General features: G+C 44.8%; 1 protein-coding gene across 1 annotated transcript in view; it reads right to left on the bottom strand.

Moving 5' to 3' along the window:
* Positions 1–703: 703 nt before the first annotated feature.
* adgra2 (adhesion G protein-coupled receptor A2) overlaps positions 704–14933 on the bottom strand; it is a 39598-nt gene continuing 25368 nt past the window's right edge. Inside the window, exons 3-19 of the mRNA XM_041936735.1 lie at positions 11296–11367; positions 10175–10246; positions 10002–10073; positions 8830–8993; positions 8214–8427; positions 7876–8040; positions 7599–7797; positions 7342–7491; positions 7089–7250; positions 6284–6484; positions 5942–6131; positions 5173–5381; positions 4957–5084; positions 4745–4868; positions 4516–4664; positions 3695–3784; positions 704–3538 (exon numbers count right to left, since the gene is read on the bottom strand). Of these exons, the coding sequence (XP_041792669.1) occupies positions 2119–3538; positions 3695–3784; positions 4516–4664; positions 4745–4868; positions 4957–5084; positions 5173–5381; positions 5942–6131; positions 6284–6484; positions 7089–7250; positions 7342–7491; positions 7599–7797; positions 7876–8040; positions 8214–8427; positions 8830–8993; positions 10002–10073; positions 10175–10246; positions 11296–11367 (3781 nt within the window). The 3' untranslated portion in view covers positions 704–2118. The remainder of the gene's footprint in view (positions 3539–3694; positions 3785–4515; positions 4665–4744; positions 4869–4956; positions 5085–5172; positions 5382–5941; positions 6132–6283; positions 6485–7088; positions 7251–7341; positions 7492–7598; positions 7798–7875; positions 8041–8213; positions 8428–8829; positions 8994–10001; positions 10074–10174; positions 10247–11295; positions 11368–14933) is intronic.

The following is a 14933-nucleotide window of genomic DNA, read 5'->3' as shown; positions in this document are numbered from 1 at the left end:
GTGTTGTTTGTCTGAGGAAGCTCAAGGCACAATATATTCAGGTTATGACTGGTTATGTTATAAAATGTGAGTCACCCCGAACAAAGCAGGATGAAATCATTCTACCTTTTATCTCTCGCCAAATTGCTAGTATCTAGAACTTGATCTGGCCGCCTGGCCTTCATCGTAATGATTCAGAGCAAACTGATGTCAGGTAATTTTCCTTTCATAGTTGATCATATCTGGGGAAAAACGTTAAGAACATGTTTCATATCACCACGTTTTCACCACAGACTGAATCTTCTAAAGAACACTGAGATTTTTAGCAGAATTTAACATTCACTTATAAATGTTTAGAAATGTGAATTATTGAAAAGCGATTGATGGTTGCTCCATCCTTCAGAATCCATTAGAAATTAATTATTAGGATTTTTGTTTTTCAAAACATGTCTTATAATGTTTAAACATTTGGTCTATCTTGCATTCGACCTACAGCCTGGAAATCATTAGCAAAATCACAACTGATACAGATTAGATTAGATCAACATTGGATCTGGGTAACTCAGCTGTGGCCATCAGAGAATGTGTGCACAGATAACAATCTGCACCAGACAAATGACGTACCTGCACATGATGGCACTGAAATTCATACTGAATCATGAACAAGACACGCCTATCTTCATGTTTATATTTGTGTTCTCAGTGAGTGGTTCAATATAAGTCATGGCCACATGGGATAGATGATCATTTTCATGTCTTACATCCTGAATACATCCTGTTCAGGGATGATTCAAAAGCTCACACTGCACACACAATCTACAACAGTATGCATGACAGACTGACCATATTCAACACCTAACAGTAGCAACATACAATATGTGATTCTCTGGATTTCATGAGGACTTCCTCCCAAAGAACAATGGGAAAAAGCAGTGACAATGAGCTGCATAGTAGCAACATTATTTCCTGTTAATGTAATTTCCTGAATTGCAAGTGTATAAAATTGTCTAAAAACAGAAGTCCAGCTTAGGCTTTTGTAAGTCCACACAATGTGAAGGCAACAGTCTGACTGAATTTATTCAAAAAGCTTGTGATCTGCATGCAGTAATTTAGTTTTTTTTGGTCAGGCTCCTGATGTGTGAGAAGTGTTTTGTGGATCCTTTGAGAAATATTTCATACTAACACCTCTAAAATTATGAGAAGGTTTACTGTTAAGTCAGAATGGGTTAGATGAGTTTTTCACTGCAAAACCTGTGAGAATCGCCTGACTTGCAAGGCTAAAATGATAATGACCAAAAAGTTTCTCTGCCACCCAGGAGGGGGCAGTAATTCATGCACTAGAACAGAAATAGTATTCTGCTTGTGTTGAAAATGGAAAGAAGTGACTGGGTGAGATAAGGCCAATTGTTTGTTCCCCCTTCTCTCCTAATTTATCAGTTGAGGGGGCACCTGTCAGTGCTGATTGGAGTACATAGAAATAAAAATGAAACAGTTTCATCATATTTTCAAAAGTCTCACATAGCTTTTTTTAATTCATTCAGAGATTCTGTACAGCCACATTCATGCCATTACTTTCCTAACGTATGTGCATACACACACACACACACACACACACACACACACACACTCTTGCATGCACGCACACAAACACACGAAACATTCAACAGCATACATGAGCACATGCAAACAATTACTTGAAGCAAATATAAGCGTGAAAAGTTGTCCACAAATTAAATGCATATAGCTGTACTTTTGAAATGGACCTTGCAATCCATATCATGCTATAGTTGATATGCATAGAAAAATCACAACTAAAACAGTAAAGCTTTCATTAGACATCCAAAATCAACATCATATGCCAATTTTGGAGACATCTTGTCCTTTTTTTGTGAAATGAATAAAATAAGTGAGTATCTTATGTTTGAAAATGACAATAAAAAAAAACCTGCCTTATTATTTTTACCATTTCACAGCACTCTTACAATGCGGAGGCAAAAGTACCAGTTTAGGGTCCTGGATGCCTTCATGATTTTATATCTTAAATTATATAATTATTATAATCAAGAGACCATTAAAACATAACCCAATCATTTAAGAGTCCATTAAGGTCATGCATAGACGTTCACATATAAGTATAGGTTACACCGTGGTTTCACTTTTCCACAAACCACTCTTCATTCCGACGGAGCTCTGGGATTGGTCTGTGCCACTCATGTCCTGCTCCAGCTCGAGCACTGAGTTTTTGAGGGTGCCATTTGGGGCAGCGGCCCCTGGCACAGTGGTGGTGACACTGTTCAAAGGGTAGGAGCAGCGCTTACTTTCTCGTTCTGCAGCAGCCGCCAGTTTCAAATTGTCTCTGCTGGCACATCGTCTCTGAGCGCCATGCATGGCCGCTCTGCTGGCCATAGAAGGCAGCAGGGGGAAGGGTTTGCGGCTCCCGCTGCTGCCCCCATCGCTTCCCTCTGAGGGGCTGGTTGCCATTGATTCTCCAACGCGCTTCCCGTTGGTAAGCGGGCTGGCCTGGTTCTCTGAAAGGCTGTGGTGGATGCTGCCATTCTCACTCGTGGCCTGTTTGTAAACCCCATGTGAAGCACTGAGGTGCTCTAAACCAGTGGGCCCTAAAGCTCCCAGGCTGCCCCCACCTCCAGCAGTCCTTAGAGCCTTGAGACGATAGTGACCTCGGCCCTCACCCCGATGGTGATACTGGCTACTTCCTTGTTTAGTTCTGCTACTCACTTTCCTTCTTTGGGGATGCACTGGGGCCGCAGAGTTAATGGTTGGCAGAATATTGTTTGCTGGCTTGGTGATGTTGTCAGTGCTGGTGCTGGTGTTGTTGCCTGCAGGAGCACGTGAAGAGTTGTTTGGATTGTCTTGTGCCACCTGCAACAGGTTGGTGAGCTTGCAGGGCCCGGGGCCCACACTGCTGATTCCACTTGGTGTTGATGATGACCGAGCTGATGAGGAGTTATGAGAGTCACCAGGTGGATGGCAGTTGATGAAAAGTTGTGATCCCTGCTCAGAGGTCTGCACTCCACTCCCGGTAGTGCAGGTGTGTGTGTAAGTAGATATGGGATGGGAGCTGCGATAGCCTGGGCAACATGCCAGCCATGAGGCCTGCACATCCAGACGTCGGAAGCAGTGGTGTATCACCAGAAACACCCCCAAAACTATGGCAGCCATCCCATACAGACAGCTAAACAACAAGCTAGTGTGCCCCGTCAGCCACATTGCCATGGCTCCACAACACCACAGGACCACAAAGAGGAAGTGGGTTGCCACAAGCACCAAGAACTGTGTCTTCAGTGAATACTGGTCCTCTGGCGCCACAACAGGGTTTATAGGTCCTACCACTGAGTCTGTGGAGAGGAGGCTGGTGCTTCCTGCCAGTGCAGGCTGGCTCTCAGTCACAGGAGAGGACAGGGTGGTTCCGGTGCATTCTTTGGTCTCACGGTGCCTCAGGCGAAACACAGTGCACACGAAATAGATCCAGGTCACCAACACCACTAGGCCTGCAGGGACAAAGAATGACCCCAGACTGGGGCGCCACACCAGCCAGCAGCTGCAAGAGGCAGAAAAGAAGTCAGGGGGGGTCAGTGCACAACAAGGACATGTCTGTGTATTCAACATATCAAAAAGAACTATGTGCTTCAGCACCATGCAAAATAACACAAAGTCAAGGGCCAAATAGCTCAAGGATAAAAGGAGAAGTACTTACTAAGGGCTGTTGTCTCCATAGTTGTTGACATTGACAGCTGCAGTGATCCCACAAATGATAAGTGGGACTCCACCAGCTATCAAATAGAACCTTGAAAAAGAAAGAAAAATGTATCAAAAACAAGTTCCCAGGTACAGTTTTAGAAACAGAGAGCAGGTCTTGTTTGTGTCATGCTCTGCGACCTTTGGCTGCTACGATGCTTTTAAAGCATGCATGTCGGTGTCATTTTCCTTTTCGTGTTTTTCTGTCTCTCTGGCTGTCTGTAATCTGAACAGAGCTGCGCGATCCTTCACTCTCTTAGTGGGCAGAGTGCTACAAGGGTCAGTATAGGCTCAAGAAGTCTGTGATTTATTGCGGTCTGATCCCATGTGGATGAGTGGGCAACAAAGGGGCGTTGAGGGGGCCAGTGAGGTCGGTGTATGATCGCAGCTTCAGGACCACAGGGGCAGGGGGAGGAGACACAGAAGGGAATGTTTGGAAAGACAGCGCACCCCCTGAACCACCCTGCTCTGATTTATGATGACCCCCTCTGCTTCTGTTACATTGGTTTCATACATTCCTCCCCTCCCCCACTCTGAATTCATGTTGGCTTATAGCGTTTTTGAGCCTTACAGCAATACTCTGTTATGTCCCTTCAAGGTTTCCTTACAAACAGAGAGACTTTGGTTGTTGGGCACAATGACCCACTTTGATGGTGCACAGTCTGGGTGGCCATGCACCAGAGGTCCCGCATCTGTCTAAAACATAAACGGTATTGACAGCAAACAACAAACCCATGGTACAGGAAGTGGGTGAAGGTGAGCTGTGGCTTGCTCGCTGACCTGAGCATAGGTCGCTGAGTAGGTGGAGCAGGAGGCTCTCCCTCCGGCTGCCGTGGCATTCTCCACACAGCCTCTTTGTAGATGACCCTGGCGCTGACTCCGATCCACAGCAGGGTCGACAGCGAGGAGTAGTGCAGGGCGATGCCCACCTGTCACATGGTACAGTCGGATAAGACATCAAGCTTACATGCCGCTAGTCAAAATGAGGAGATGCAAATTTAGGACTTACTGCTTGGCAAACCACTGGGTAACTGGTCAAGCTTATGCCTCCTGCATAGATGGCTGTTGTCATGGCGATGTGGAAGCAGGTATTCAGTAATGTGTGCCAGCTTTTTCTTGATATGTGAATAGAACTGTAAAGGCGAATAGTAAAATCATTAGGAGATAAAGTAATCAACAAACAGGAGCAAGACGTCTGTTTATGTACATGCACTGCAGTACCTGTGGTGTAGTATGTGCGTGATGATGATGGTGAAGAGGCAAAGGAGCAGCACTGCAGTGCAGGCATAGACCACAGGGTGGAGCACCCTTACAGAGATGGGTGTGGAGTTGGGGAAGTCAGGCACCTCCTACAAAGAAATGACACACAAATGAAAGTCTCATTCATCCCTGGTGATCCTGGATGAATGTTGAATCGAAGAGTCAAGGCTACCCTACCTGCAGCACAGCATAATTGCTAAGCAGAGAGCAGCGAATCGTGGAGGTGCTGCTGTCACTGTGGACCAGCTGACAGCCGTCCTGGCTCCAACTTCCCTGTTTCTCCAGTGCCTTCAGGCTCCACTGGGCTGCCACAGCATCAGTACCAGGGGACAAGTGGCGCAGCGAAACCCAGATGGGCTCTGAGTGGTTCCACATGCTGCAGCCATCTGCCACAGAGAGGGGGAAAATGACTAATCCAAAACTGTACTGATGACTAGAATGTTTATTGTTTATTGAACTGAAATATCAGTCACGGAAGTCAATTTGTGATTGCATGTTCCCTCCGCCTGTCTCATATTCTTTTATAGTGAGTTTCCACAATTCCTAGAATGACTCTCAACACCCCCTGCAGGCTGAGACTCACTGTGCTCTTTATATGTAGGTGGAAAGAGCTAAAATCATAGGAGCGACCATCAAGGTCAAGAAAAATGAGTGGACAAAGAACCTTTTTTTTAATTTTTTTTTACAATTTGAGCTTCTTCTCATTGTCCAGCACCAATGACAAATATGCAAAAATACGACCAATGCAATTGTTGGTGGAGAAAGTGGCGCCCTTCTTAAAAATTCATTTAAAACTGAGGGTGCTTCTTTGACTACAAGAGCTGGAACAAGCTAGAACGAGAATGAAAAAAGGCCCAGAAATGCTACAGTATTTTAGGATGCACTGTTCCTTTAAATGTGAGAAAACAAAGGTGGTGTCTCTGAATAGGCTGAGAAGGTTCCTCACCTAGGCCAACAAAGATGACAGGAGTGTTTACGCTACGTCGGCGAGAGTGTTCCCCAGAGCTGCTTGAGTTCCCGGACAGAGGGAAGAAGCTGCCAGTTCTGAAAGCTACAAACTGCAGCTTGCAGTCTGCAGGAGCATCAGGAGGAAACAGAGTAGCTGGGAGAGTCACAGAGGCCAGGGCTACCGAATTCTGGAGAAAAAAAAAAACACATGCACATTTTGCGTTTATCGTTGAAATCAGTACACCTTGAATACTATGAATGCAGATATAATAGGTTACTGATGGCACAGTATGTCCTAATAGTACCCGCAGGTGGACGCATGATGGTGCTCACGCCTCACCTTTAGCAGAAAATTGTTGAGGGAGGTGTTATGGGAGCCGGTGCTGCAGCGAAAACGAAGCTGCTGTTCGTGAGTGGACTCCGTCATTTCCATTCCCAGGCTGACCGTCGAGACGTCACGGCGCTGATAGGCAGTGCAGGTTATGCCAGTGAAGTGTGCTGGTCGAATTAAGTGGGCCTCCATCACAATGTTCCTAGACACCTGGAAGTGTCAAAGAATAGAAATGGCTTCATATAATGTTACCAGGCATCCTGGTAAGGTATCATTTTCTGGACAGACCATTGTTTTGTTGGCAAAATTACAATGAAAATATAACTAAAAATATGCACAAAAAGGTGGAATGCTGCGTAAAACCCAAATAAAACAGACTGTGATTAATGTAATTTGCTAATCCTTTTTAACATATAACAGTACAAAGACAATATATTCAATGTTTTACCTCATCAGCTTCATCGATTTTTATAAATATCTGCTTATTCTGAATTTGACATATGTTTCAAACAAGTTGGCGCATCCTCGAAAGGCTCAGTCGCTCACAAGCAAGGGTGGAGCAAGGTTTAACACTTGGACATTGGATAAATCATAATATGTAATTATGTAATACATGGACTCAGGAACACTTCAGAAAACTGTTGTCAGTGAACACAGTTTGTAAATGATTGCAGTCTGGTTTTATTTGCATTTTAGACAGTGTCCCAATTTTTTTAAATGTATATATACATGTATACATGTATTTCTTGTTGTCACCATGAAATATTATATCATGATGAGATAAAAAGAAAACAGAAAAGTCAAAAGTTCCTACCATGGAGAAGTCCTGAGCGTGACTGTGGAGCTGAGGCCAGGCCAGCGTCTCAAGAGAGTAGACTATGGAGCTGCAAGCTCTCTTCTCTCTCTGGGCAAGAGCGAGGATCTGGCCGTCTACCTGCATCAGGTTACTCCCCATCTCGACCAACACCTCTGACAACTGGAACATGCACACAGAGGTTTTACAGTGAAGAGGCAGTTCATCACACACACACACCTGTAAACAGCCATTTCAAACAGGCAATTCTCACCTCTCGCAGCTGTCGGACATATTCCATGAACTTCTCCATCATTTGTGCCACATACAACACATCCACAGAGTCAGTGAAGCCTGCAGCCTCTAGGGTGTATGTGCGCACCTGGTGGGCCACGGTGACAGCATTGGAGGCATTGATGGGCCTCTGCAATGCAAGAGCAAAAACAGAACACGGTGTGATGAGAGAGAGTCCACACAGCGCTAACAGGAACCATGTGCTGTGGTAAAGCTTGCTCTGACAGCACCACTGACCAAGATGAAGGTATGCAGGACACGGGTGATGCCATTGGTGTAGTGACAGTCTGAATAGTCACCCTCCTGCCACTTTCCAGAGCGGTCGCAGTATCGAGAGGCTTTTTTCTGCTCAATACCCCCTTCCACAGACAGGGAGGGGTAACGCAGCTGCAGGCAGTACTGGTGCGAGGTGATGCCTGCCAGAGTTCTGGGCCACCTGAGGATTAAAACCAAAGACGGATGAGAATGCTGAATCCTAAATCATGCAATAAAAATCAGTGTAACTGCAACTAACCTGAACTCTCCACGGTTGTTGACAACTTTGTCCTCTGGACAGAAGGAGGCGCTGTTCTCCAGAACCACTATTTCAACACTGCGGGATGTGTTGCCCCGCCCAGTAGAAACCACACACTCCCACTCTCCTCTGGCCTCCACATGTACGTTGAATAAAATAAGCTCACTGGATAAAGAGGGTAGAGACAGCTCATTATAACACCAACAACACACACTGCAATATGTGTCTCAGCTAGTTAAACATTCTTCTTTAAGTTTATTAATTCACTCAAAATTGTCTTAGCACAGGAATAAAATATATCAGACAGCATCTTCAGGGGACACAGTAAGTGTCTGTACCTGGTGATGAAGGTGCAGTCATGCAGCACATTGCTCTCCAGCTGGACACCCATCTCTGGGTCAGAGGTCACCAGCTGACCATTGTGATGCCAGTGCAGGGTGGTGATCTTGTCCACCAAGGCGGCCGTGCAGTGGAAGGGCAGCCGATCGCCTTTGAAGACCACCTGACGCTGGGACGGCAGCAGCGACAGGGTGTGCAGCTCCAGAGGACCATCTGAGCGATACGGTGGGACAGGACGCAGATGTGACCGTTACACATCACCCTGAATTATTTCTGCTGCTCTCTCATTACTCAACCTCAGCTAAATGTTTCCACAGAAGCCATTATGAGTCTGCTGTTCTACTGCAGATTGGATGCAGGCTGCGGCAATTCGTAAACGCAACCCGCAGGATTAGTTGTCAACACAGCTCACTGATACTTTTAGAAATATGTCCCTGCTGAGCTGCTGGGGTTGATCCCTTTCCACCCTTTTGGTGTGCTAATTCTTAGAAATTCTTCGAGACGATCTTGAGCGCTGTTATAAGTGCACTGTCACTGTCATCCACAAGCCAATGTTCTATGCAACAAAGCGGTGAACCGCCTCATTCATATGTCTCATTCTAGCCAGACTCTCACCACAGCTCAGCTGGCTTTCCCTTAGTCCACGCAGGGGCTTTCCCTTCAGGCTCCTGGGGTAGGCACACAGGGTTTCGTCCCCCAGCCGGGCCGAACTGCTGCGAAAGAAGCCCGGGACCCAACGCAACCCACAGTCACATGACAGGTAGTCTGAGTTGAAGTTCCTGGACAGAGAAGAGACGGGAGATAAGAGAGTTTTCACTTTCCACTCCACATGTCTCAGATACAGCGTTATCTCGAGTTACAGCTCATTATAGGCTCAGCACATCATACCTATACATGGCAAAAAATACTTGAAGGCTTGATGTATATTTGTAAGTTGAATCACAGCCACCTTCACTATATATCTGGTACATGTTAAAGATTGATTGTTTTATGTCAAGAACTGCCAGTACTGCAAAAAAAATAAAAAAGCGAGTGTTTGTTCAGATTTGAAATATTTGTAATTATAATAAACAATAATTGTAAAAATGTCATTTAAATAGCAGCTTTCATACAGGGGTGTAGCTCAAAGTGCTTTGCAATAAACTGAAGAAACAAGAAAATAAATAATAAATTAATAAAAACAAGCAGAAAAACAAATAAAAGAGGCAGCTGGGAGCAAGAACAGATACACTATGTGAAAAAAAAGGAAAACATAAGAACAATAAAATATGTGGAGGATAAAAGTGATCTGATCGGCTGATTCTCTTATTTGTGTCAGTTTGTATTTTATAAACTGGCAGCAGAGCATCTGAGAGGCTGTGACGGATTATAAAACAACAGAGCAGACCAGACCCAAACCTTGTAAACAAGCAGCAGAACTTTAAAATCAGTCCTCAAAGGTTGGCTTACACTGGCCTGATATGCTCACTTTTTCTTGTTTATAGTTAAAAGACGAATTAATTTAAAAAAGAAGCCTGTAGCAGCTTATCTTCTGATTTATTGTGGGATAAGTTCAAATGAGTTTTTCATCCAGAAATAATACATAAATGAAAATATCTAAATTAAAGTAAATATATGTCAAATATATCCTCATTGTTTATTTGAGTTTTTCTGCAGTCATTGTAAAAATCCTAGGCAAAATAAATCTTAACTGAAATAATAAACGTCATCTTTGTCTACAATATTTGCTGTTTTATTCCGACATGGAATGGCGTGGTGTGAGAGTGCCGACGGTATCTAACACTCACACGAGCTTGAGGGAGGGCAGCTCCTGAAACACTCCGGGGTCCATGGTTGATATGATGTTGCCAGAGAGGTTTCTAGCAGAAAACGAGTGAGAGATGAACGAATTAGCTCGACAGCTTCCCCCGCAGTGTGGAAAATACAGTATTTTCATGGAATCGATCTCTCTGTCTCTTACAGTTTGGTGAGATTGGTCAATCCCTGGAACATGTCTGCAGTCAGGCAGCCAATGCGGTTGTTGGACAGGTCGCTAAAAGGGTGAAAAGACAAAGGAATGCGTTGAATTTTTGAATCAAGAGGGCTCGTCGCAGTCGCAGATTGTGATATCTCCACCCTTTCAGTACCCGTGTTGTTTCTGTGATAATGTATCAAACTCTACATACCAGAGCATACAAGTAAAACTGTGCAGGACCTCTTTCCTGGTCTCATTTCTAATCAAATAAATAGTGATAATTTACTTTAGCTCTTATATTGTCCACAACTCGTAGGTGTAGAAAGCTGAACATCTAAATAAGCATGTGCACAGTCCCTGCCACTTTCCCTTATCTCTACGCCATGGGAGCCCAGCAAAGGTTTATCACCGATGGTATAAAAGCAGGGCCCCTGTTCTACCGTCCACCTCTGAGTGTGATGTATAGCCACAGCCAGAGAGGGATCTGCTCTGCTGCACCTCTGACACTACCCAGCGGAGAGCTGTCCAGAGCATGTGTTTATCTCCCCCTGTTTGTTTTGAGAAGCCCCAGACCTTGCAGGGAAAACACAAGTAGGGGGAGGAGGGAAGGGGAGTCACGCGGTGCAAGCACAGACGACCAGCTCCGACCCACGCCGCAACCAGACCTCGGGGTCCAAAAACACAATGAGTGAGCTGCGAGTGGCTGCAAACAGCCGCCCTGTCACATCCAATGACGTGTGAGGAGGCCCTGAGGTTTCCACGGCGGTGCGGCGGGGCACCAGAGATGACACTGCTAGGCCCCCACAAAGATCGGCAGAGAGGCTTGATGAACGAGCCCTTTATTGTCTCACGAACACCAGGAGCCCAATATAACACATGCCACGAGCTGCCAAAACAGAATCTACTTAAGATAGATGTGAGGGGATGTGTGGGCTTGTCTCCCGCCGCAACGACTGTGAATTTGGCAAACGATGCTGCTCGTATCAGAAAAAACTACGCTGACTCCTTCACTTGTCTCATGCCGAACAATTGAATTCAAAATTTCCATGCCTGTGTTTATAATTTCTGCTAATATGTTTGCTGCTCTGATCCCGGATGGAATGTGAATCGTGCTAATGTCTACTTACAGTTTCCGAAGCTCAGACAGGCCTTGGAAGGCTCCAGGCATGATGGTGCTGATTAAGTTGTGCTTGAGGTCCCTGGGGAGAGAGAAAATGTCAGGTCAGAAAGCGCAAGCAGGGATGATGCTGACATATCTTGCAGAGAATTAAATGCCTGTTTATATGGTAATGTGTAGCTGGAGCCAGCAGCTTAGCTTTGCATAAACAGTGGAAACAGGGGGAAACTGCTAGCCTGGATCAGTTGGATGCTAACAAGAGCCTGCATCTTATTGATGACCACGTTCTTGTTGCAAAAAATGAAATGTAAAGATGAAAGCTGCAGTTTAACAGTGGATTATTACTGGACTATTTCTTGGCTGGCATACTCCAACAATATCCTGCTCAGAACCAGGAAATAGTCTGGTGCATAACTCTTAAAATGACAAATTATTGTTTTTTACGCTCCATTTTTTGGGAGGATTAATAACATGAGATGCAATGTGTTAATTACTGAGCTACATTTGTGCAGAGCCAGGCTAGCTGTTTCCCACTGTTTTCAGTCTTTATGCTAAGCTATGCTAACTGGCTGTAGCTTCACACTTAACGGACAGACATGAAACCATCTCATCTAACATTTGGCAAGAAAGCGAATAAGCATATTTCCCACTGTTATTTTGACACTGAGGCTTCAAGAGAAGGCTTTGGGATTAAAATGAAGGGGAGTGGAGACACATTTCCTAAACTGGCTGCTCCAGTGGGACACAGACGGGAATTTCTGCACACAGATAGGAAATCTTATCCCATCAGCCACCTGGGCTTGAGGCTAGAAAGATGTGGATACTTGACCAAATAAAATATTAGTGGAATCTAAAAATGCTAGCAAGGAGTTCTGCCACTTTTCAGCCTGCTACAAACGACTCTTCCCATGATAAACTTCGCAAATATCGATTCCTTTAACTGCCTTTGAGGATCTAATTTCATACTATCCGCTGCACTTTTCTCCACCCTCTTCCCATTCCGTACCCACACCCATGTGCTCAACTATTCAGCCAGATGCCCCTCTCCATCAGCTAACCTGCATTAGATTTTGAGTCCAAGAAGTTTTTTATTGGCCAGGTGGGAATAGGGGGGTCGAAGCAGGTCAGGAGATGGATGGTTATCGTCAGGACATGGCTGATGTGTGCTGGAATGTGATCCATGTTCCTACGGCATGAAAAACGCCTGCTCCCATCGGGCCGGTCACGGATTTCCTTTCAGGAGCTCAAATGCATCACCACCGTGGCTGCATTTTTGTCTATTTCACTTTTTGCCCAAGATGCCACTGCGGTAGGCAAGACCTCAGGGGACTTTCTGGTTCTTTTTTTTCACAAAGATTATCTGTCATCGCCGCTCTTGACTGCGCTGCCTCACACCATGTACAACCTCAGGCATCCCTTAACCATTGTCTTGTCCGCTTTCCAAGAGATGAGTTATTTTCATCAAAGTAGGGCAGGAAAATTGTTTCAGAAAATGGCTTCCCGTAAAGGATTAGATCGTGTGGTATGGCTGGGAAGGAGTCAGAGATCAGGGGTTTTGCTGCTGGTCTAAGCTACCATCGCTCATATCTGGATTATAGACGGGAGACAGGTTATAATGATGGAGCAAATCTATCTGGTCTTGGCCGAAAAGAATGAGGTCTGCTGTGTTTGTCTCCGAGCAGACAGCCTTGGACAGCTCAGCCCGGCTCTTTGGGTGCTTGCCAGCTTGTCAGACAGAACACTTTGCAACAACTTTTTAAAAACCTTTCCACCTCTATGATTTTGACCAAGAAATAATTAAAAAAAACTGCTCTGAGCTTTATAAACCTCACATTTAAAGACCAGTGAGTTTGACAGAGAATAAGAATATTATGCAGTATGTGTGTGTGATTGTGTGTGTGTGTGGCCTTACAATGTATGCAGTAATCTTTGTGTGCCCATGTGTCCCGCTCTGAATGTACATGTGGTTTTGTGCCAGTAGCTGTATAGGATTTGTTGACCAGGAGAACAATACTGCTGTTTCCAGTCTGTGTGTCCCGGGGCTCATTAGTGCAGCGATGAAAGACGAGGCACTGCCCACTGTTTCCTCTCTCTGATGACCGTCTCTCCCTCCCTGTCTGCCCCTTTCACACCCATGCATTTGCATTGTAACACTGACCTCCGTGGACTGTATATGCACTCAAATGTGCATTTACAAAGGGATAAAGACAACACTACGTGAGCAAGAGCTCATGGAAACCCCAGGTCCTGATTAGGTTACTAGATATCAGTCTTATCTTTAAACCTTGTGCCTTACAACTAAAGTAAAGCTTCTTGTATTGTGAAGCATGTTTCTCATGTCATTTCTGTTGTATATGGAGATATTGTGAACTCAGACACTCTAAAATGATGTAGTTGGTCATGCTTTGCATTTTATTACAGGAGATAAATGAGAGATTAATGTCATTAACGTAATACCTCTTATAACTTTATATACTGCACACCTCAGTTTTAATGATCCTGGACCGAATATCAAGACCGACTGACTTTATATACATTTACATTACGATTAACTGAGAAATGCCTTTTTTTTTATCTTTATTCTAGCAGTCTTGACGTAAGCTACCACCGGTAGTCAGAATGCACACTGACATTGAGGAGACTCTCTTCTTCTAGTAGACTTTCAGTGTTATTTTGGGCTTTTTTTTTTGCCTTAAGTAGAGAGCAGACAACGACAGCCAACCAAGGCCCCCAGCTAGATTCAAAGCAGGGGCATTAAAGGGGACAGGTCCTAGGGAGTACTACTGCATATGTGAAAAAAGCTGCACAAAGTCTTAGAGAGTTGGAAGGAGGTGAAGTCAGCAGATCTCCATAGCCCACTCCTCACTCCTCTCTGCTTCAGACTAGCAGCTCAAGGCAGCAATCAAACTGTCGGTGAGTGAGTTGCATTGTGGGTAATGTAGGCAACATGTTGCTTTTTTGTGCTAAATCAGTAAAGGAGCCTTTTGAATTAACCTCACTTTATGCTCCTAGAATACCACACCAGCCCAACTTTTAATAATGAATAATTTTGATATTTCTGTGATTGTTCATGCAGAGATAAATAAACATGCATTGCGTATCTAAACAAATGCACATGCACCGGCATTAACCCAGACATTTTTCTATTCTTTCACTCTTTGCCTGGAGATTTACAGTAACCTAAAGCATACATGCATGACGCTACCTGAGCCACAGGTGCCACAAACTGGCACATGACACATGTAGTTTATAAGCATGTCAAACTTTCTGAAGATGAACATTTTGCACACTGTGATAAACTGCAATAGAAATCACACATTAAACATCTGCATTTTCTTTATACCCGGCATGAGAGGCGTACGGTGCTGTGTGTCCCTGAGTATCAACAGTCCACTACTTCTGATACACTCTCTTATCACCAAGCTGGGGAATGTGGAGGAGGTCACCAGAGTCAACAGGACTCGAAGCGGTAGCCAAGCGCTTCGCCCTGCTGTAACCCAAATGCCAGCTCTTGTCCACCATCATAATTCAGATGAAATATCTGCCGCAGCCAGTCGCCCACTGCACTCTCAGGTTTATTTCCAGCTTCATTTCAAACCTACAGCACGATAAAAACTGCAGCTCCAGCGGGCCTCATGCCGGGGCGAT

Source organism: Chelmon rostratus, chromosome 5, assembly GCF_017976325.1.
Source record: "Chelmon rostratus isolate fCheRos1 chromosome 5, fCheRos1.pri, whole genome shotgun sequence".
NCBI classification, from domain to species: domain Eukaryota; kingdom Metazoa; phylum Chordata; class Actinopteri; order Chaetodontiformes; family Chaetodontidae; genus Chelmon; species Chelmon rostratus.
The sequence above is the reverse complement of the archived record's forward strand: the minus strand, read 5'-3'. Positions and strand labels throughout refer to the sequence as shown.